Genomic DNA, 24005 nt, shown 5'->3' with positions numbered 1-24005 from the left:
AATTTACCCCTTCGCCCACCTAAGGTCGTCATGCACCTGTACACTATGTTTTCTGTTACATACTGCACAAAGCTGTATGCTTTTTGAAGAGTAGTATCCAGTTAGCCCAGTTTATTTTGTTTTGTGTGTATGCAGCATTAACACCTGCATTCGAAGGCGGGCTTGGCTATTAAGGGTTTGCCTGATTGAGCCAAAGTAGGTCTACTGAAGCAAGACTCTCTGCAAGGGTCTGGACAGTTAATTGGCAAGCCTGCTTTGTCAACAAGTTTGTTAGTGTCATTAGCATCCCCGAGTTTCCTCTGGGGTGGTGATGGATTAATGGGTTGGTTTTTATGGGGAAGCGGTTGTGCACTGGGTGCATACGCTGAGTCTGCATACAAAATATAGGAGCAACATGGGCGACAAAAAAATAGAAAAGTAATGGTATCCCTTTTCGATTTTCATGGTGATAAGTGGCTGCTTGGTGTTACACAGAGGCGGGGGAAGGCAGGTAAGTAGGGGAATTGCGTGAGCGAGGGCTATGCTCCTGCTGAAGCTACATTCCTGCGATGTTCATGTAATCTGACCTTCCTAACTTGAACTGTTGAATCTCTAGGTCTGACTCAGCAATTTCCTTCTTTCATCATTTCTGAAGCATAGGAGTACTGAGTAAGTTCAAATAACAACAATCACACACTAAATATCATAATACCTGCTAAACATTTGTACACCTAGCTAGTGAAATACATTATTGTTCAACTGAAGATGGGACTAATTCACATTGTCTGAGATTAGTATATATAAGCAAACAGTGATCATTGGGAATACGCGCACACCGACAAGTGGGTTTGTGTAGAAAATGGATCAACACCCATTGGAGGTGGTTAAAAAGTATGTTTATTTAGGTTTCCCAATAAAATCTAGCCCAGCAAAATCTTTTTATGATGAACACATTACTGTAAAAATCTGGAAGAGGTGGGCGGTAATTAAAAAATGTATCGCGCAAAAAGGAGGTAACAACATAGAGGGCCTGCTGTCCATTTAGGGCAGCAGTATTGTACCTGGCCTTTTATATGACCTTGAGATTTTGTCGGAGAGCCACGTGCAATGGCTGGAACGGGTAGACGGAAACATTTTCGCTCCATTTTGTGAATACCTAAATCAGTCCTGGTAGAGCCCGATGGAAGCGAGCTGGGAGTTTTATCGATTCGATCCCGCTGGCTCATGCAGCAGGGTTTAATCTCTTTAGTCAACCTGTTACCGTTCCCCCTGAGAATCGATCATTAATGGGTCTTTTGGCCAGGTGTATTGGGAAGCCTATTTCGAAAGAATTCCTTACAGAATTGAGGGAATCCGCCATGTCTAATTTTGAGAGCATCGCTTTCCCCTGTGAACAACTGCTGTCCCTCCCGAATGCCTGGCTTGTTTTGAAGAAAAGATTTCTGCATTAGGATGCGGTTTAGAACGCACTCAAACTCCAGCGGCAAAAGCGGTACATTGAATATCAACTACAGAGCTTTTAGCCTGGAATCCCATTCTCGTACCTTACTAAGCTTTGTGATGGAAGGCTGAGGGGGTTTATAACTCTGCTCTGATTAAACGTCTTACACACTAGGGAGTATACAGGCAGATGGCTAAAAATTGGTAGGGAACAGGGAAGCTGTAGACTTTGTAATTATGTCGAGGAAACCGCTCGCCACATTCTAACAGCGTGCCCTGCATTACAATCTAACTATGCAAAGGGATATCGGGACATACTATCCAACATCGATCATCTTACTTCTGATCAGTTTTGGAGCTCTATCTGTTCAGCCACATCCTTAGTTATTACAGCTGCAGCTTTTCATATATGGCGTGAATTTTGGATTTTACCCGCAGTGTATTAATGGTGTATTCATGAATTTTATTATATGTGGTTTCTAGCACACTTGTGTCATGATCACTTTTATTGAAGGGTTTTAATGTATTTGCTTGTAATTATTGTATAAGTATGATATATGTATTGTATGCATTGTTTTACTTTTTTTGTTGTGCCTAATTATGATTAACCAGCGCACTGAAATTAAAGAATAAAAAAAAACTAAAATTCGAAACTGTGGATGCAAAAAGTGAGACTGAGCACAATAGCCCTGCTGCAAGTATGCTTCTATTCCTAAAATGTACTTGAATGTGAATAATTGACTTAAAGACAACAGGTATCAAAAAAAGTGACAAGCCATCTTTAGCCACAAGCATCTTGATATGTGAAGACCACAGTGGAGAAATCCCTTTTGTATGGCACATCTTGTCTTCCAGAGCAGCTCCCCACACTGGTCCAAGAGAATTAGGTTAAATGTATATCTAAACAAATCACAGGTCTGTTAGTATTAATCTCACTAATGGAATTGATATTCTGTAGTTGAAGTAGATTGGGAGTCTTTGATGTGTCCAGGTATAAGCATGCAGCACAACTATCTCATGCATTCGCGTGGGTACAAACCGCAGACCAACCTCTCTCGAAGCAAATAGAGGCAGCATGGTGTCCGACTCCCCTGGCAGATCTCCCACACATTCCAACTATAAAAAACCAACCGAACCAAGGCCCCCTCCCAGCAACGCTAAATACTGTGTCAAACTGGAAAGCAGCAGCCCAGAAATGGGGTTGTAAAAGCACTCTAGGCCCACTCACGCAAATCTGGAACAACCCAGAATTTACACCAGGAAATCACCCACAAAGTTTCACAACATGGAGGGAGGGAGGCTTGCAGAAAATTTCAGATTTCCTAGAGGAGGGCTCCCCGATAGCATTCGAAATTTCTAAAGACATATTCAAGGTAGCAGAAACAGAACGGTTCCATTACGCCCAACTACGACATTGGATCTCACAGAAAATAGTCAGGGAAAAGGGAGTGAGGCACCTGACAGCGTTAGAACTGACCTTAACATCGGCAACTCCATGGGGGAACATATCTACGCTGTATCGCCTACTGGACAAAGCAGACCCTATCAAAAAAAAGTACGTGCTCAATTGGGAGAGGGACTTTGGCCGTACGATAGACATAGAAGAATGGGGAAGATCTGGGCCAGACTACACAAAAGCACCCAATGCATCAAAAACAGAGAGGGGGGATATAAAGTCTGCTATAAATACTATGTCACCCCAAACCAACTAAACAAAACCAACCCGGACATTTCTTCGGGCTGCTGTAGAGGATGTGCATCCAGGTGCACCCTGTTCCATTAGCTGTGGACGTGTCCAAAAGCAGAGGTGTACTGGAGGGGGGTGGCAGATCACATCAAAGCAATCACTGGTCTGACAATCCCGTGGGATCTCAGAACAATACTTTTGGGAGAAACAGTGCCAAAATTGCAATGGCCCGGCTATGGAAGAACACAGAAGGCGCCTCAATCCCGTTATGGTGGTCAAAATGTTGGGAAATTGTAGTAGCAGTGAAAATAATGGCAATCTGCTCAAGGAACCTGAACACATTCCTGAACACATGGGCACCCTTCCTGGATTACTCGGAGAGATGGCCAGGAATTACCAGAAGGCCCCCATTGACACGCTCGCTCCAAGGCAATGTAGATTAAAGGATTGAGCAATCCACTCTTGAGGCCCTCAGAGAGGATGGACAGAGCACCACCCCACTAAGGATCCCTGCAGAACAAAATGCCTTATTGGTCTTGTGTTATGATTTATGTTACTCAAAATGCTGATATGATGTCACTGTAAACTCAATTTGAAATAGCTAATAAAATGTTTGGTTGAAAAAAAGAAGCTGCCTGTAAAATACATTTTCAATTAAAGCAATTGTTTAAGTATTCCCAAATTCCCAAAGTTCAGCACCATAAAGACGTACAGACAGAAATGTAGCTATCCATATCACCCACCATATTTTGCATTTAATCAACTTAACACAAACATACAGTACCCTTGGCAATAGTGAATGCAGTATTTGTTAGTAACTCATGCCATTTGCTGAACCTATTGCACTTTAACCCAATATAATGAAAAGTGAAAGTCATCTCTAAATTCATGCGATTTATAACTAGTTCCTCTGAGATATTTTAGGGATATATCAGGGTGTAGTGCTTATAGAAAGAGCAGCACAGAACATGACTGTACAGCTAAATACTCTGTGCATTTCTCTTCTGCAGCCAACTGATAAAAACCAGAAAGATACAAGGGATGGCAGGCTTGAGGAGAAAACGTCCAGCGACTGCCCATCGCTGGATGAAGAGGTACAGACATTTCCAATTTAAATCTATTATTTCAACAATACAAAAATATTGAAAAATAGTTAAACAATTAAACAATTCAATAGATAAAATCTTTAGCATTTCAAATTGTGGCAATCACATTGGATACAGTAATAAAGTTATCTTCCTACTGTATAGTTAAAGGGGAAGTACGCTCAAAGATTTTACTGTCTCGAGCTTTCGGACATGTGTTTTTAAGCATACTGTGATCGATCGTTAAAAAAATCCTATGCATCTTACCTTAGTTTTCCTCACTTTTACACATGCGAAAACAACCTGTTGGGCTCGGCCATCTTGTGCTAATCTTATCCGTTGCTGTATCGCCCCAAGCTCAAGTGCCCGCGCGGCACTAAATCATATCACCCGCCCCTGAAGCTGACATCACTATTCCAAACTATATGCTCCACCTATTTTCATGACGTTAGTGGGCAGCGTAGCCAAATGCACTGAGTCATCACCCATGCCATAACGTCAGTTAACGCAGAACCCGGAAGATCAACACACATATCCTCTCGCAGTGCGTCCTAAATCGGATTTGCAAACAATATCTTTAAAGAAAACATCATTAATCTGCAATTTATCAAGTGATTTTATTTAACAAAGAACTCTTCACAAAACACATTATCACGATCCGCTGATTGCGATCAGCGACCAATTGTTGTGTGTCCTCAGGTTAGAGCAGCAAAACTTTATAATGACGCACATGGTGTTCCTTTCGGGAGAAGATGCAGATTCTGCGCACCTTCAATCGCAAGGCTTTGGCATCAGCTTCTTGCTACACCGTAAACTATGACAGGTTGTTCCTTGTCACTGGGACCGCCAAAGGACATATCGGTCCCTGTCTATCATTCCACATGACGGTGATGCTAAAACAATCCGTTTAGGTGTATCTGCCATTGTTGATTGAAGAATCCATCCCACGGTAGCTGGAAACTATGGCATTCGCAGAACGGTACAATATATCTGTGTAGATAACAGAATAAAAATATATTTTAGTAGTCGTTCAAATGTATCCATTTACACTGTAATTCTGCACCGGATGAAACCTAACAACGAACACAAAACACACATATTGAACACACACAGACAACATGGGGGAGTATTTGCGACTACGATGTGCATGAAAGGTTAGCGCTGTGAAGTAGGTATGGCTCCCGATGAAATGGAGAAACTGACGGAGAAATGGAACAACAGACAGATGACATTATAATGGAACTTGGAATATTATCTATCGAAAAACGAACCAGTTCCCTCAGAAAATGTTCTGCCCCCGGCATATCCAATAATGCAATGTTGATAGCACACCCTGATATTCCATGGGATGAAGATATCACTAGCCTGCATACAGGTTGTGGTTTTGGTTGCGGGTCGTCAATGAATAATCGTCACAATATGCTCCAACTAACAACCCATAACAATTTCAGTAAGCAATACAGGCCAATACCGGCCAAAAAATCAAACCTTTACTCATTCCTCTTTAAAATATACACAAATAACAGTTATTGGTAGACTTATAAACAAACTGTGAGTTACTCACTTGGTTTTTTAAATATGGCGCGGTATAAATTTAATCAACGGAACAACGTATTGTGTCCACTATTTTTTTCGTCAAATGGCATGTTTGCACGCCCCTGAATTGTTCCATATGCATACAGCACAAATGCTGTTTTTAACCGCAAAAATATTATGTATAGTTAAACTTACATTATGTTTGATAGTTCCATTCTTTTGGCGTAACGCAGAGTGTCGGCTCAGAACAACAGTTTGCATAAATTGAAACTAAATGTTCCAATATCCACTTTCAATATAGTAAATGTTAACATTTTTGCGGGTATTCAACACTTTCTGTCCTTCTAGCCTAGCGATTGCTCCCTTTCGTTCAATGTCCAATAACAATTGAAGCTTGTTTTCAGCATGTATGCGTGGTAGGTTTCGTTTTTGTGAAAGAATGCCACAATAGTAAAACATACCGGACAAGATGCGTCAGTTTGAACTGATTCATTTCTTCTATTCCCACAAGCATCATCCCACAAATTGAACTTCACTCCATGGAGCGATGAGCCCAGCTGACCTACGTGGCATTCGAAATACGCCTGAAAAATAAACAAATTGTTGGCTGGCATCCACCAATGCCACGCGATCATGAATACTGTCTTACCCATCACTAATGCTGGTTATGAACCTATCTGTGATGTCATTCATGACGATGTGGCCTTTCGATAGGCAAAACCATTAATTTTGAGTCTCAACGTTCTCGAAGAGCGGACAGCTTTGATAAAAAAAAATTAATTTCGGAAAAAGTTAACCTTGTTAAACCCTGCAAGCTATCTCTTGGCTTTTTTTACTGAGAGGGTTGTATTCATTATGTTGTGGGTGTAACAGGGACAGCCTTCAATTGCGTGCCATCTTCTATAATTTATGCATGTCCGTTCAGACTATTTATCCCACCTGAGGCAGCCCTGTCTACGTTCAAGCGAGACAGGTTACATTGCTTGCCCATACCAAGTCAGTTGCATTCATGATCCGACTAGGCCTTGTGTCAATCGGCCATCCGAGTGCATAGGGTAAACGAGGATGATCGTTAGGCAATTTTTCTGAGTCATTCCCTCACTTTCTAATACAGACCTGAGAAGTCAGCAGCAAAAGCGCACAATCGCGATGGTCAAGCAAAAAGCGTTTCTTCTTCGGAAGGCTGTAGCAAGTCAGGAAGGGGCCTGAGGCGATGAAGAATTGGTTCCCACTATTCGAGTAGGATGTGCCATTGGCGGCAGATCAGTTTTCAAAAGGTGAAAATAGCTGGTGAGCGCAGGCTAACCCAGCCAACATCGAATTCCTTTAGTAGACCATATCCCTTGTACTGTGACTCTCAGCATGAAATGACAAAGTGTAATAAACTGGACAATACATTTTTCTGATCTTCTGATATTCATAAAATAGGCAAGGTACAAACCTATGAATTGTACTCTGGATAACTGTCATTCTAGGGGAGGTGGACCTTGGGGTGTCATATTTAATTACAGTTGCTTTTCGGTTCACAGAGTAGGGGAAGCAATTACTACAACTTAGTTTTGTACAACAGCTACACTCAAGGTAAGTAAAACTGATACTACAAGCCACTGAAAGGCTGGTGTAACCTAAGATTCCTTTTGTGTCTGTCTAAAACAGACCATGATATGATATGGCATTTACAATGCGCCTATACACAAGTGTTTCAAGGCGCAATGAGGCATGGGAGGGGGAACAGAGGGAAGACAGAGACAACAATCTTACTAGGCCAGGTGACATTGAGATTGCGCAAGTGCAGGGGAGGGGGGAGGGGGAAAAGTGCAGGTGGAAAAGGGGAGGGGCAGTGCAGTGCATAGGATAAACAATCACAATAAATAAAGAAACACAATAAATAAAAAGTGCGGCCAGCTGGTGGCAAGTAGAAGGGTAAGTGCAGACATCAGGTGTTAAGTGCTGGTAGGGGGCTGTAGGGATACAGAAACAGTCCCTGAGTGCAGGGATTGACAGGGGGGCAGTGCAGGTGTGCAACTGGCGGGAAGGGGACCTGGGCCAGAGATCAGAGGGTAGCCAGGTAACCAGTGCAGTTTCAGCCAGGAGATTAGCAGAGGAGAGTAGGAGAGAAAGCGGAAGTAAAGAGGAAGGTCTTGAAGTGCTTCCGGAACCGGAGACGATTCTCCTCAAGTTTCAAAGAGGCAGGGTTGAGGCCCCAGGCCCCAGAAGGCCTTGGGGAAAATGCAGAGAATTTTGAACTTATTCCTCGCTGCCACTGGAAGCCAGTGCAGAGATTTCAGTCCTGGAGAGATACGATTCCTGGGCTTGAGGCCAAGGACAAGTCTCGCAGTCCTGTTTTGGGTGAGTTGCAGAGGGCAGAGAGTAGAGACAGGCACATTTATAAAGAGGCTGTTGCAGTAGTCCATCCTAGTGAGAACCAGAGTTATGGAGACAGTGAGCCCCTGGGGGAAGGAGAGGAATGGAAGAATACCTCTGAGGAGGTGCAGCTGGTAGTGTGACTTCTTAGAGACGTCAGAGATGTGAGGAGAGAAGGAGAGTGTGGAGTCGAAGATGACCCTGAGGTTTTTAGCCTCACAGTTGGGAGCAGGAAGACGGCCAAGAGAGGCCGGCCAGAGAGTGACAGGAAAGGAAGGAGCAAGTTTGCCGATGAGGAAAATATCGGTTTTACTGGCATTAAGACAGAGATCATTGGCGACACACCACTCCTGGATAGCAGACAGACACTCAGAGATGAGAGAAGGAGAAGTGGTGGAAGGGAGCCTGAAAAGGAGTTGAGTGTCATCCGCATTGCACTGAAAGTCGGGGCAAAGAGCGGCAATGCAGTGGGCAAGAAGTGCCAGATATTGGTTGAACAGCCAGGGAGAGAGGCTAGACCCCTGGGGAACATCACAGGTAGAGATAGAGATAGAGGAGAGGAAGGACCCAAGTTGGACTTGGGATGTCGGTGAGGGTTTGCCTGGAGGAAGCACTGCTATAGGTATCAGCGATAGAGAGGCATGGGTTGGAGACCAGGATGTCCTTTTTAAACTTCTTCCTACCAGATTTAGTGAGGAGAGCAGGATAGTCGATAGAGAAGCCGTTAGAACAGATAGGAGAGACAGAGAGCACCATAGAGTAGGTAAGGAAAGGAGAGCGAGGAAGGGTGGGGAGGAGCAGGGAGAACACAGGGAGGGGCTCATCCAACGCAAAACCCAGAGTTACCCTCTATGATTGATCCAAAATGATGTCGGCAAAACCTAAGGCAGGCTTTATCTGCACAGGCTAACAGCATTTCAAGGGAAGCAACACCCAGTTACCCGCAATAGGCCATCAACGCCAATGCCATGCCAAGGACACAGGGAGGGGCTCATGCAAAGCAAGACCCAGAGTTACACTCTATGATTGATCCAAAATTATGTCGGCAAAACCTAAGGCAGGCTTTATCTGCACAGGCTAACAGCATGTCAAAACCCAGATACCCACCATGGGCCATCAACGCCAGTGCCATGCACTGCATGTGTGGATGTGCTTTGGGTCTACCAGAGGGTTTGACATACACCAAGCCTCAATGTGGCTGATGGCAAATATCCATTTGCCTATCAGTATTTCAGCAACCCAAATGGGCAGTGCAGCACCAATGTGCTAGGGCAATTCTATTCTGAAATATATAACCAATAGCAACCACAGACATGTGTCTTATCGATTGAGGGCCAGTAATATAAATGAAGGGAAGGTAAACGATATATGTTTCCCTTTTAACTGCCAGGGGTTTCCCCCACAGTGCCAAGGCCTTTTTGGTGATTTCAGTATTTCACCATGCAAAGCCTTCTAACATTTTCTCCTTCATTAATGAATCATACACCCGATTGAATCTGCATAATAGAATACTTTTAAATACTTTTTATAGCATTGAAATTGAGTGTAATAGCATTCGATTGTTGATGTACAATGTCCAAACATTGGGGAACATATCAAAAATGTTATTGTGAGCAGATTATGAAGACAGTTACAAATCATTTGAATTGGGAAGTCACTTTTCAGCAAGTTCTGCTTTAGGTGGACGGGGCTCGTTTGCAATGTTTTGTAGCATTGTATGTGTCCTAGGAACAAAATCAGGATTGATTCCATGAGTATGCATGACCAACACATTCAATGTAAAATCTTTCACAAATTCGAAATCCATTTCCTGATATATTGGCTTGGCCACCCATTATTTGCCTCGTTTTGTAAAGGCCAAGAAGTAACAAAGCATCCCAAAGTTCCCTGCAGTTTTTTCACTTGTTCCCTCCCAACGTTCTCGCTGTGCGCAAGTACAGCTAGTCTTGTTCTGGCCTCCATACTGTGTATGCCGAAATGCAATATTTTCGGCCTGTACTTTAGGCACATATTATGGAACACCTCCATATCTCCGGTATGACAGAAATCTGTGAGTACCTTCAGGTCTCTTGAAAGCGTTTTATCATACACAATCTTCTGAAGAGCTTTGTGTGGAGGTGAACATGGCACCAACCACTTCTTCTTGCGTTCCTGACCCTTCGATAAATGTCCATGTGCACATTTGTGAAAATGTTGGTTTTCTGTCCATGAACAATGGTTCATCAATGAATGTAATTTTTCAAGGAGAATTTCTACAGACCCATCACAATTTATGGAGCTCCACCAAAGATGGTTGCTGATAGACTGACATCACTTTAAAATATTTTCCGAACCCTGTAATTTTTGTATGGACTGATTTGGCAACGCGCCATACATCAAATTGTTGCCAAATGTTTGGAAACTGCTCTCGCATGGCCTTGGCTATTGAAACATGCCTGTCGGTGGCTATCAGGTCTATTTGCATTCCCCTCCATTGAAGATGTTCGACGGATTTGATGAAACCATGTTTCGAAGGGATTGTGTCCTCCGACGTATTCCTTATCTTAGATATCGCTTTCCAGCTTTGCTGGCCTCGGAAAAATATTTCTCTAGAGGGCGCTGCGCGTCGACGTCCACCGAGTCGATGTCCCTCGACAGCCGCCGTATCGACCTAGACGTCATCCTGCCTAAAAAGGCAGCGCGCAGCGTCCGTTGCTCAGTTCCGTTTTTCCGCGCTTACTCAGTGCCTCGGAATATCGTTGCTCAGTTTTCGTAGAGAATTAATCCAATTTCCTCGAGATATTCGATCCATACTCGATGGCTTCCTCGTCGGAACCGACGACCCCTCGGTCCGGCTTTAAAAAATGCCGAGACTGTGGGAAAAAGATGTTGCTGACTGACCCTCACAGAGTTTGTCTGTGGTGTTTGGGAGCTGAACACCATTGTTCGGAGTGCGAGGACTGTATGGCCCTGAAGGAGCGTAGGGGGAAGCTGGAAAAAGGTAAGACTTCAAAAGCTGCTTCTTCCTCGACAAAGTCGAGACATTCGTATCCTCGTCACCATTCGCGCTCCAGGTCTCGAAGCGGGTGCCATCACTCCTCGAGATCGAAGCACTCGAAGAGGAGACGTCGAAGATCCCAGTTCTTCGTCCTCCTCTTCCTCTTCCTCTGTTTCTCCTAAGAGAATCCCTTGCCCCACGAAACATAGTTCCCGGGCTGAATGGGAGCGGCCTCAACCCCCTCGAAGACTGCAGAGAGCGATGCTCTGGTCGAAAGACCCGAAGGTCTAAAACGCTGCGAGTCGCAGTACCCGGCGAAGGAAGCTTCTCGAGCGCGTCACGAACCCTCGAGCAAAGCTATGACCTCGAACCCTTCTTCTAAGGTTCCGTCGACGCCGTCGACGAAGGTTTCGTCGACGCCGAGGTCGGTGTCTTCGATGCGGTTGTCGAAGGGACCTTCGACACACGGGTCTGTCGACTCGACGCCATCTTCGACACCGGCGTCGACGCCAAGGAAAGTCACGGTTGCGGCACACCCAGTGGCTATCCCCAGGTCTTCGATGACGATGGCGTCGAGATTGTCGACATCCTCGAGCAGAATCCCAATTCTATCGAGGACCTCGAGGCCTCCGCCTTTGTTTTCGACGCCACATTCGAAGCCTTCGGCGTCGACGACATCGACGTTTTCGAGGCCGATTACAAGTTTGGCACCCTCTGCCTTGGAGATGGGTTTCACACCCTTTGTGAGTTCAGACCAATTGAGAACTATGTCCTCAATTATGGAAGAGGAAGAACTATCTGACCAAGAAGAGACATTTGAGTTGCAGGGATCTGCAACCCCAGTTCAAGAGGAGTTATCCTCAGAGGAACGCAGATTAAAGGATTAAAGGAACTCCATGATTCCTTACATGAGGCAAGTGGGTTAGACACTTCCCCTGAGGTGGAGTTCGCTAGGCCAGACCCGGGGGAGCATGCTGAAACCCCCTATAGAGCCTTAATGGATCACAGAATTTATGGGGTGGTCAACACCTTCACAGGCTTTCCAACAAGATGACCTCACAGATATTCTTGATAAAGGTCCACAGGAGGATCCTGTAGTGCCTTTTCATAAAGCTCTTCAAAGGAAAATCATGACGAACTGGGAAACCCCAGATGTCGTCCCGGCAGTAAATACAAAACTGTCTACTAAATACAGGGTATCTTCTACAGACCCAGAGTTTTTGTCCAAACACCCATCCCCAGAAAGTCTGGTGGTACAGGCAGCATCTTCTACTGACATCAAGACTGCTTACCCTACCGTCCCACAGGACAGGGACGATAAAAAATATGATGCTATGGCAAAGAAAGTTTTTTCGGCATGTATCATGGTGTTAAAATCTATTAATGCTACTTGCACCCTTGCTAGATTCAGCCATACACTTTGGGAGTGTGCTTCTACAGCGGCTGACTGCATCCCGGAGGGAGAAGAAAGGGAGGCGTTCCTAAATATCATACAGGACGGTAAAGACGCTATGTGCGAATCCCTCCAGACAGGCATTGATTCGGCTGACAGTATCAGCAGAGCAATGGCGGCAAGTACAACAACCAGGAGATTCGCTTGGTTGAGAAAGTCTGGTTTTGCCCCAGATGTGCAAGCCAGGCTCTTGAACATGCCATTCGATGGCTCTTCTTTGTTTGGGAAAAAGGCGGATGACAGTTTAGAAAAACTGCAAACATCAAAGGCAGCAGCAAAATCCCTAGTCGCTGCAATCCGTCAGACACCTTTTCGTTCCACAGGATCCTCTGTGAGAGGCAAGTCCTTTCGCTTCTACTCCGCATTCGGAAGAGGTAGAGGACGACCGGCTCAAAGGAGACAAAGAACTACCCGAGGTGGACGGGGTAGATATTCAAAAGCCGCAGCAACAGCAGGTGCCTCTTTACCATCGGCATCTGCATCAGCCGCCCCAAAACCACTCTGAGGACTTCCCTCACAAGACACCTGTAGGAGGCAGGTTAACTCAACATCTGGCGGAATGGCAGGCTATCACGTCAGATGCTTGGGCATTGGAAACAGTTGCCCAAGGTTACTGCCTGCCTCTCCTACGCATACCTCAGAGTCATCCACCGGGGATCAGCTCTCAAAAAGCTCCAGATCCGCTCCTCTTGCAGGAAATTTTAGACCTGCTAGAGAAAGGTGCCATAGAACCGGTACCTGTAGCGGAGAGGAACAAGGGCTCGTACTCCCCTTACTTTCTCACTCCAAAGAAAGACGGAGGACTGAGACTCATCTTGGACTTGCGAGAATTGAACAAATTCCTCAGGAAAGACAAATTCAAGATGGTAACTCTTTCTCAGATCCTTCAGGCCCTTCAGTTCCAGGACTGGTTGGTATCTGTGGACCTTCAGGACGCTTATTTCCATGTGCCTATCCATCTCAAACACAGGAAATACCTGAGGTTCGCAATTGGCAACTCTCATTATCAATTTCGAGTGCTGCCATTTGGGCTGACCTCCGCCCCGAGGGTCTTCACCAAGTTAATGTCGGTAGTGGCTGCAAGTCTAAGGAGGGAAGGGATTCACGTCTACCCCTACCTGGACGATTGGTTGATCAGGGCTGTATCTTCGGAACAAGCTCAGATCCAGCTAAATCACGTTAGCCACTCCCTTCACAGACTGGGCTTCTCCCTCAATTTAAAGAAGTCACAAATGATACCATCGCAGAGACTCCAGTTCATCGGAGCGATCCTGGACACTTCCCTGGGAAAAGCCTTGCCGCCAGAGGTGAGGGCTCAAGATATTTTACAGATGGTTACCAAGTTCCAAAATGCCCAACGTCTCCCAGCCTTCGACTTTTTGAGGTTGCTAGGCCTCATGGCATCCTGCATTTTCCTAGTGCCAGAGGCTCGCCTGAGAATGAGATCCCTCCAGTGGGCACTGAGAACTCAGTGGTCACAATTCTCAGGGAGAATGACAGATCTTCTTCAGGTTCCCGACAGGGTGGCTCGAGACCTTCAGTGGCGGGCCTGTCAGGAGAACATTCTGAAAGGAGAACAGTTTTGGCAACCCTGGCCGGAGATAACAGTAGTCACGGATGCCTCACTCACGGGGTGGGGAGCCCACGCCAACGACTTGACCATCAGCGGTCGTTGGTCTCCATCGGAGTCCAGACTACATATCAACCTGTTAGAGCTGAGGGCCATCAGACTTGCGCTGAAGGCGTTCCTGCCATCTGTACAAGGAAAGAATGTCCTGATAATGACAGACAACACAGTGGCCATGCATTACCTCAACAAAAGAGGAGGCGTAGGATCACTACCTCTGTGCAGAGAGGCGATGCAGCTCTGGTTTTGGGCAATCCAAGAAGGAATCTCTCTATCGGCAGTTCACCTAGCCAGAGAGAAGAACTTGACAGCGGACGCTCTGAGCAGGCAGAGCACAGTCTCCCACGAGCGGGAACTAGCTCAGGAAGTCCTTCAAGAGATCTTCGCCCTTTGGGGAACCCCTCAGGTGGATCTGTTCGCCACCAGTGTCAACAGGAAGTGCGATCTGTTCTGTTCAAGGGAATTTCCCCCGAGCGGAGCTCTGGGAGATGCGTTCATAGTGGACTGGGAGTTTCCACTTCTGTACGCATTCCCACCGGCCCCTGTCATTCCTCAAATGATCAGGAGGTTGAGAAGATTCCGGAAAACCATGATCCTAATTGCCCCGGATTGGGCCAGGAGAACGTGGTACCCGGACCTTCTAGACTTGTCCATCTGCCCTCCAATTCGACTTCCACTCAGAGAGAATCTACTCTCACAGAAGGGAGGTCAGGTTCTCCATCCAGACATCAAAACCCTCAACCTTCACGCTTGGCTTCTGAAAGGCTGAGGTACAAGGATTGGGACCTCCCTGATGATGTTATGGCGGTGTTGCTTTCGGCAAGGAGACCAGCAACAGAGTCTTTATACCGCTGCCGTTGGAACAGATTTTGCAGCTGGTGTAGAGAAAAGAATATCGACCCCTTTTCATGTGGTACACCAATGGTTTTGTCCTTCCTACTCTATTTAGCTATTCAGGCCTTCAAGTTGGCACCATCAAGGGCCATCTCGCAGCGCTATCCATCTTTAAGCGCACTGCGGAAGAACCATCCTATTTCAAGTTACCCTTGTTAATACAGTTTCTAAAGGGGTTAACTAACGTTTATCCCCCAAGACCATTCCAGGTTCCCCTATGGGATTTAAACTTAGTCCTAACTTTCCTGATGGGCACACCTTTCGAACCACTCCATTCTTGTTCGTTAAGATTTCTTACCCTTAAGACTGTTTTATTAATAGCACTTACATCTGCTAGAAGGGTGAGCGAGTTACAAGCTCTTTCTTGTAAACCCCCTCATACAATCTTTCACAAAGACAACGTTGTTCTGCAAGTGAAGCCTAATTTCCTCCCAAAGGTGGTTTCTGAATTCCATATCACTCAGAAGATTACCCTTCCATCTTTCTATCCTCCTCCTCATCCGGGGAAAGAGGAAGAGAGGTTACACAGGCTAGACCCAAGAAGGGCTTTAAGTTTTTACATCAGTAGACTGACTAGGATAAGACAAGCAGACCAGCTATTTGTAGGCTACGCAGGTCACAACCTGGGGTTACCGATAACTAAGCAGACCATTTCCAGATGGATCATTCTAGCCATTTTGGAATGTTATAAACTGGCAGGAAAAGAGCCCCCTCAAAATCTTAGGGCTCATTCGACCAGAGGTATCGCAGCTTCATCGGCCCTCAAAAGAGGAGTGCCGGTTAGAGACATATGTGCGGCTGCCACATGGTCGTCCGTCCATACCTTTACACGGTTTTACAACTTGGATTCCTCCTCCAGTCAAGAGACTAGGTTTGGAAGGGCACTCTATTCATCAATAAAAGGAAGCATGAAGTCAGTACTCCCACCTCCAATAACAGAATACTGCTATGGGAGCCTATCTAAGATAAGGAATACGTCGAAGGACAAAATCCCTTCGAAGAACAAGTTACTTCTTACCTTGTAAAGTTCTTTCAATGGGATATTCCTCCGACCCTCCCATCCATCCCCGCAGTACTACTTCCCTTGTTGTTGCAGCTTATGCTCCTTCAGGGTGATTAGTCTAGTCCAGAAAGAATCATTGTGGGCTACAAAACGGAACTGAGCAACGGATGCTGCGCGTGGCCTTTATAGGCAGGATGACGTCGACGTCGATACGGCGGCTGTCCAGGGACATCGACTCGGCGGACGTCGACGCGCAGCGCCCTCTAGAGAAAAAAATTTCCGAGGCCAGCAAAGCTGGAAAGAGATATCTAAAATAAGGAATACGTCGGAGGAACATCGCATCGAAAGAACGTTACAAGGTAAGAAGTAACTTGTTCTTCTCCATGGCCACAGAAGATGTACATTCGGCACCAGCACGATCTTCGAACTCACAATTTATTTACTTTCTATGTCTTGAAACTGGTCTGTGCAGTACTTTGCTGAAACTCCAGCGCTGTCACACTGTCCGTCGCCAGCTAGCTAGAAACGTTTGCCAGAGAATGTGCTTTCGGTTGACACCTGTTCAATTTTCCAGGCTTGACTAATATCGGGGAATAAGAATTCCCTTTGATATTTGTACTACTGGGTTTTAGCAAGGAATTCAACTCTCACATATTTACAGAAACTGGATATCTTACTGAAAATTGACCCGCTGAAAAGTAAAGCTGCTGCACATAGTAGTTTTCCAGCTGGCACTTTGCCCAGTATCGGTTGAGCGGACCATGAAAATGTAATATGGAGGTGGACGCAGCTGGCTTGGATTTTCAGGTTAGTGCCTTGTAATACCCGAGACACATTCACCAATGGCTCCCCGCATATGTTCCCCCTCAATGTATGGACACATTTCAGCATCTGTAAAATCTCTAGCAGGCAGCTGTCCAATGTATTTTTGCTCCTTTATTAGCCAATCGTCCGGCATGAATGTGATTTGTGACTCTACTGTGGTGGACAAATCGCCCAATCTAGGAAAACTGAAGTCAAGATCTTTAGCAAGTTCCTCGGTCAATTGCGTTGAAGCATTAGTCTCTGTTAGTTCAGGTTGTGATATTTGCACACGAATTGGAGAAACAGGTAACATCGAATGTTTCTTGGATGGAAAATGTTTAGCGTGTGTAGATTGTGTCAAGGGGTCTGCGAGGAATTGCAACACATCTTCATTGTATTCAGTTTCATCTTGTCAAGTTGTCACATGGTAGCAATGGTCCATGGACACTTTGCACGGTTTGCCGGTCACATTCCATTCAGTTTCCGGCTATTGGGCATAAGCACCACAAGTCTGCTTATTGACTGGACTACGCTTCACCCAAAATCGTATTTGCTCCATTGTGAAATCTGTTTGACAAGCAACATCTTTGGTTTCATTTGCTGTCTGTGTCTTTATACTTCTCTTCCTTCTGTGCCTCTAAGAGATGTGTTGAAAAACATGCTCATTGTATAGCACACATACAGCAGATACCACTTTAAAAACAAAAACATTATATGAATAAAACAGCCTAAAAACTTCTACAAAACAAACTTGTTTGTTCGCGACCCTTGTTTTCTTGATTTTCTTTGAAACCGTGGGCTTCTCTTTTCCCACCATACCAGCAAGCTGAAAAAAACTGCGTTTTTATATGGTTTAAATCAAGCACATTTCATTTCCACGCAAACAAACATATCTACATATCTACAAACAGAACCAACTTGATTGAATAGAAAAAATTACAACATAAAAATGTATATCAAATGCAATGTGATGTGCAATTGTAATCAATATTAAGTTATGTTCACTTCTTGTGCATGTGCCTCCTCTTCTAATTCCACACCTTGTGTACATTCCTTGAATAGAATATTCATTAAAAAAATAAGAAGTCAATTGTACTGGACATTAAAATCTTTCATCGGACACAGAACATTTACACACATACCCTCGCAAACAGCATGTCATTTAGTCATAATATGCATTTCAGATTTCACCTCATAGCCTTCCGAGATGACACATGTACTTGATCAGAGATCACTGTGCAAAACATATATTTGTAATGTTGCCCTCAAACTTTTTATAATGCATTCTGCATTAGGGAGGAAGTGTCATGATGCCTACCCCCGGGGACCCAGACCAAGTCCAGCAACCCCGGAAAGCAGGCATCAAGTTATTCTAAGCAAGCCCAACAACCCCTGGTAGGGTCTATTTGGGTGCAGTCCTGGCGCCTATGGCGCAAGGCTCATATGGAGAGTCAGTCCTGGCGCCATAGGCGCCAGACTCATAGATTAAAACTTACCTGATGCAGACCATGCTGCAAGAGCTCCAAGCCAAAAGAGGCTTGGAAGGGACTACTTTACCTAGTGACTATTTTTTTACTCGGGTGGGGCTGGGGAGGAATACTTACCTGGGACTACTTTGGAGGCTATTTAAACCACGACCGAAGAGCAGCACACGCTTCGCGTTATTCTGCATCCAGCAGCTTAACGCTCACCGTGCCTGCAAGTCTGCATCCAGTCTTCTAGCACGCTCGCCTCGAGTCTGGAGCTCCTAGAAAAAGGGAGAAAGAAGGAGAAAAGGTTAGAACAAGAGCAATACCTTTAATCCTTACCTGAATTCCCGATCCATCGCGCCTTCGAGCTGGAAGAAAGAAGTTATTTTATGCGCGTCACCTCGCCTGGTGCAGCGCCGCGCTGAACTCACCGGCCTTCGCAGCATCTTCACATTCCACCGCATCCTTCTGCATGTTCCCGCCGCACTCCGGCACCTAAGGGGAAGACAAGAACAGCAAGGTAAGCCAAGGGAATACACAGAGGCAATATTAGTTACCCCCCATAGACTTAACTGATTTTACCACCGGGGTTACTATTCCTCTTCACGGTTCGGCACAGCTTACTGCATCCTCGCCGAACCCCGACCCCTAAGGGGAAACAAAAGGACAGCAAGGTGAAACAAAGGGACAAACAAGGGGAAACCTCCTCACCACAATAGACTTACCTGATTTTACCGCCGGAGGCATTATTCCCCGAGACTTCATACTTTCTCTCAGCGCCTGAATAAGGGAGAAAGCAACAGGTTACATATTGACATTATTTTATCGAACAGTGTTGGATAATGCAAATCCTTACCTGAATATTACCGATTGCCACGAGGAACTCTTCGCTAGGTTCAAGCTGCAACCTGCAAGGAATCGGACCAGAGTGAAAGTCAGGCATTTGAACTCTTACGAACTACATACTTAAGGCGTCTTGCCGGGAATCTCAGAGTCAATATTGTTCTGGAACTCACCAATTCCTTCGAGACAGTGAAGCAACTGGTTATCTATGCGCCCCTGCAGGATGGAGAGCTCAGCTTTCCAAACCATCAGGTGAGACTATAAGAGGGGACATCAAAGGTGATCAGTGGGGATTACAGCGGGATTGGGGGAGGTTAACGCTCAACTCCAACCGCACGGGTGGTTAATTCCCTTTCTCCATTTGCAGAAGAATATTCCTACGGGCCAAGCAAATGAAGCTAGGTGGGCCAGTCCAGTCCGTCATCTCCGCACTACGCGTCACATTGGTGGAGACCGCAGCTGTCCAGATCAGATCGACGCCCCTGTGGGAGTCAGGCGAGTGTAACAGGAAGTGTAATGTTAGAACCGAAATCAGAAAGGTTTGAAACAATGCACAGTTACATGCATTTCACTCTCTAATAATATCCTTTGTAAGATTTACTTTCATTCTTGCAAGGGAACTGTAAGTACGCATACCTCATACTTTGGACCAGTTGCAAAGGAGGAAGTGATTGTAGTCGAAGTTCCAGCATCCCCATGTAACACAGTACTTGTTTTAGTACGGATGAAAACAGCGAAATGGAACTGAGACAATGAGATGCAGATACATGCCACTTAGTGTAAATAACCGATAGCACACATAAACATTTTAAATTTTATTTGAAAATCTAAGCATAACACATTCTCGTAAAGGACAAGTACAATAACGTTACTTGAAAGGCGAGTGAACTTGATGTTGACTCCGGAAAAGAAATTGATGCACAATCTTGCTCCTTCATTTTCAGTGCATTGTGATAAAGTGGTACAATGGAAAATTAAAGTTGTATGAGATATGTGGGCAGATCCAACGCTCAAGAATATCACTTTGTGCATGTCGGTAATGTTCACCATTGGGATACTGGACGTGTCAGTGGTTTCATCACTTGTGAGGGTCTGTGCTTCCATCAGTGTGCTCTACGAAAAAAAGGGACATTTCAAGTAACCGATTACAAAAACATTGTGCAACTTTTAAAGGGCACTATGGCATTCTTTTCTAATGGTCATACTTCCTTGATTTTATTAGAGGCTCCAGAAAGCGGGGACAGATGTAATATAGTAAAATGTAGCATGCTAAAAATTCAGTACAATCTGGTAACTATGGAAACTTTAGTAAGACATATTTTAAGCAAATATACACCGAAAGCTCCAATCCGTTCATGAAGTTACCTTTTCAATACCCTACCATAATTATATTGAGCGATCATAGATAATACTTATTTATGCGGACCATCGTCCCACATAACTACAAACACATCTAATTCATCATCCAGGACTCATCTGAGGCAGCGTGTGCATACATTTAGTTGGAATTGCATTTGGAAGCAATTTACGAAGAATTCTGGGTCGACGCTTTTTTGTGTATTTCGATTGTTTGTACACATCTTCGGTAAAGTGCAGACTGCAGATGCGGAATCGATTGGCTCTCAACTCCTACAAGACATTCTGTGCTCTACTTTCAATCTCGTCCACCGGAAAACCACAATTTTTAACCCATCTTCTTATTAAATCAATATCCTTCGGGAATGTATGCAGGACTGTTTCCAGACTTTTGGCATGGCTCACAGAAGGGCAACCGTAAACCATACAAGCTGTAAGATCTGCATAAAAAATATAAATAATTAAAAGAAATAATACTGTATGCATGAGATTGATGGAATTATATCACAGCTTTCTATGCAATATTTGTTTTAGTCAAAGAGGGAAAACTTGTGCAACCTAGTCGAATGAACACAGCGATAACTTTCTTACAGAATTGATTGGTATCCCGCAAATCATAACATGTTACTCGTCCGTTGAATGTTCTTCCATGCATCAAAAGGAAACATGCTTACACACATGGACCACGAAAGATTCCATTCTATTACAATGGACATGATGCAATGTGCTATTTATCGAGATCAGAATACTTGAAACATTAGACAATGGTGAAGTCATTGAGATAAATGAACATTACAATACTGGGTACATTAGGTGGAAACAGATAGAAAATGTGAGATCAGCAATCGATAAATATAGCAAAGTAAATAGGTGACCTACCCTTACCTGGACGAACAAACAAGCTGATTCAACAAGCAAGGGAGCAAGTAGTCAGGGAACAGGTAGCACGATGAAGAGATACCTTGCAGAGCTCAGAGATGTTATCCTGTAAAATATCAAGGTGTTTTTAAAGGATTAGAAAAGTGGGTGGGTATGTGATTGTGTGACGTGTTTGTTGCAGGGTCTTGAAGAGGGGAGCCTGGAGACACTGGGTCTGGGGAGGCCATGAGAACAATGGTCACCATGCAGAAGATCCCCTTTGAGGTGTACATGGTGTTTGGCACCTTGGCCATTCTCATCCTCCCAGCCCCCTTACAAGTACATGGCCACAGGTGCAAACTGTCATTGATACTGGATGGGGGTTGGATAGGCATGAGGTGAGAGCAAAAGGCCCGGAACACCGCCTGAAGGGAGACACAATTATGTGTATTGCAGGGGCGGGGTCTTGGAGAAGGGAGCCTGGAGACACTGGGTCTGGGGAGGCCATGAGAACAAGGGTCACTGTGCAGAAAAACCCTTTTGAAGTGTACATGGTGTTTGGCACCTTGGCTGTTCACACCCACCCAGTACCAGAGTGGGGTATAATGGGGTGCGGATGGATTTATGCGGACGAGGTGAGCATAAAAGGGCACCAACCATTCTTTTATGTCCCTCATTAACGAGTGAGCGTGTTCTTGATTCACTGAAAAATTGAAACATCTATTTGTATATGCTCATTTGTATTTTATTTAGTTTGGTGATGTTTATGGCTCACAAAAAACTATAAATTGTATACTTGAGGTTGCAGCACAGTGTGTGAAAATCCCCTGTAATGTCCGCTGTCACTGGGGAATTTGGCGCGAATGGCTCCAGCGACACAGGCGGGTATTACTCGTCAAACGCGGAATCCAAGCCTCTCATAAAGCCACCATGTTAACGAACGCTAGGCCACCAGCTTGCACCACCTGTGGAAAAGAAACATACATACTGTAATTAAATGAACCTGATAAGTGTACAACCCGTACTTGAGAATGCAGCCTGTATTCTATGGCATAGTTGACCGTACAAAGGTTACTTCTTGGATAAATGAACTTGGGCTTTGAAGTCTCAACACATTACAAAAGTGAACACCCATTCAATCCATAACGTTTGGGGGCACAGAAAAAGATTGTTTCTTAGTTGAATGTGAAAGACACGTAAGCGATGACACTCTGATTTCCAAAAAGCGAGAGAAATATATTCAATTTGCAGACTACATTCATTTGTCAATGATCGATCACAGTTACAACAATGTAGGAGACAAACATGAAATGTTTGTTGTCTCAGTGTTCAAAATGACATCACATCTAGAGTACACTTACTCGTTACTTGGATTGTGAGGGCGAACTGTTGTGCGAAGTTCGTGCATAAGCACCATCATAATCCTCAACACAGACCTTGTGAGGCAAGCTGCCTTGAAGTCATGCAGCTCGGTCAAGCGTAGCAGTGGTGTGTCTCCTGATATGTAGGCCAAGCATCCAGAGTTTTCTTGGCAGCAGCAGTTCTCCACATTGGTTGGCATAACCTCACAACGATTGCAGGTACACCAGGTGGAAACGTCTTCCATGCGACTAGGCTCCGGCTCATGCTCCGGTGATTCATCTTCCCAACTATCGTTCGATTCCCCATCGTTTCTGCATCTTTCTCTTTCAATTACTTCCTCCTTGGAATACTCAGGCTTGTACTGGTAGGGCTGTTTTGTTGCCATTATACGACAACTTTTTAAATAAAATGCAAATAACAATTGAAATCAATAGTAGTGCTAGTGTAAGTATCTGTTCACAGGGGCTTCATGCAACGACAATAGCTGAACAGAGCAAAAACGAATCACAGGCGATCCAAAAAAAAAGACAGTGAAACGATTGAAAAAATGACTCTGATGTTGTCTGATGAGAAGGGCTCTGTTTATACTTATTGAGGAAAGAGACGTTCATTGGCGTCGTGAAAAGGGGCATAAGCGTCTAGTGATGTCAGCTTCATGGGCGGGTGATATGATTTAGTCCTGCGAGGGCACTTGAACTTCGGGCGATGCAGCAACGGAGAAGATTAGCACAAGATGGCCACGCCCGACCTGTTTTCGCATATGTAAAAGTGAGGAAAACTAAGGTAAGATGCATAGAAATTTGTTTTACGATCGATCACAGTATGCTTAAAAACACATGCCGGAACGCTTGGAACAATAACAGAAAAATCATTGTTTCAGACCGCATGTCTAGAAATGGGACACTTTTGTAGGAGTTTTGATACACCTAGCCCTATGCTAAATTTGAGTACATCAAAAAAATGCAAAACTCAGAGTTATTTATGTTTTCAGAAAAAAATCTATATATCCATACATGTGCAGTAAGGCCAGAGCGACAAAATGAAATAAACAATATAGAGCGCAACACACCAAAACATCTGCAGCCTTCATTTGCCCCTCCACCCACTGCACACCTACACAGCATACCAAGATAAAACAAAAATGCCAGCCATGTTTTTCTGGCGTTAATAGTGCTCTAGTGCTCCTTTAATTATATTTAAAATAAGTCAGGAACTGTTTTAACATCTATGTACTTCATCTGTAAAGGTATGCGTACACAGTCAACTGA

General features: G+C 44.7%; 1 protein-coding gene across 3 annotated transcripts in view; it reads left to right on the top strand.

The window, feature by feature from the left end:
- Positions 1-24005, top strand: part of LOC138492131 (uro-adherence factor A-like) — a 1977591-nt gene that overhangs the window by 488435 nt on the left and 1465151 nt on the right. For 2 of the 3 annotated variants that reach the window (XM_069619117.1, XM_069619115.1), the window contains exon 5: positions 4117-4200. The exons of the other annotated variant lie outside the window; for it this stretch is intronic. In XM_069619117.1, coding sequence (XP_069475218.1) covers positions 4117-4200 — 84 coding nt within the window. The remainder of the gene's footprint in view (positions 1-4116; positions 4201-24005) is intronic. 3 annotated transcript variants of the gene reach the window in all.

Source organism: Ambystoma mexicanum, chromosome 10, assembly GCF_040938575.1.
Source record: "Ambystoma mexicanum isolate Mex_15411 chromosome 10, UKY_AmexF1_1, whole genome shotgun sequence".
NCBI classification, from domain to species: domain Eukaryota; kingdom Metazoa; phylum Chordata; class Amphibia; order Caudata; family Ambystomatidae; genus Ambystoma; species Ambystoma mexicanum.
Note: the sequence above shows the minus strand (reverse complement) of the source record. Positions and strands in the feature narration are given on the sequence as shown.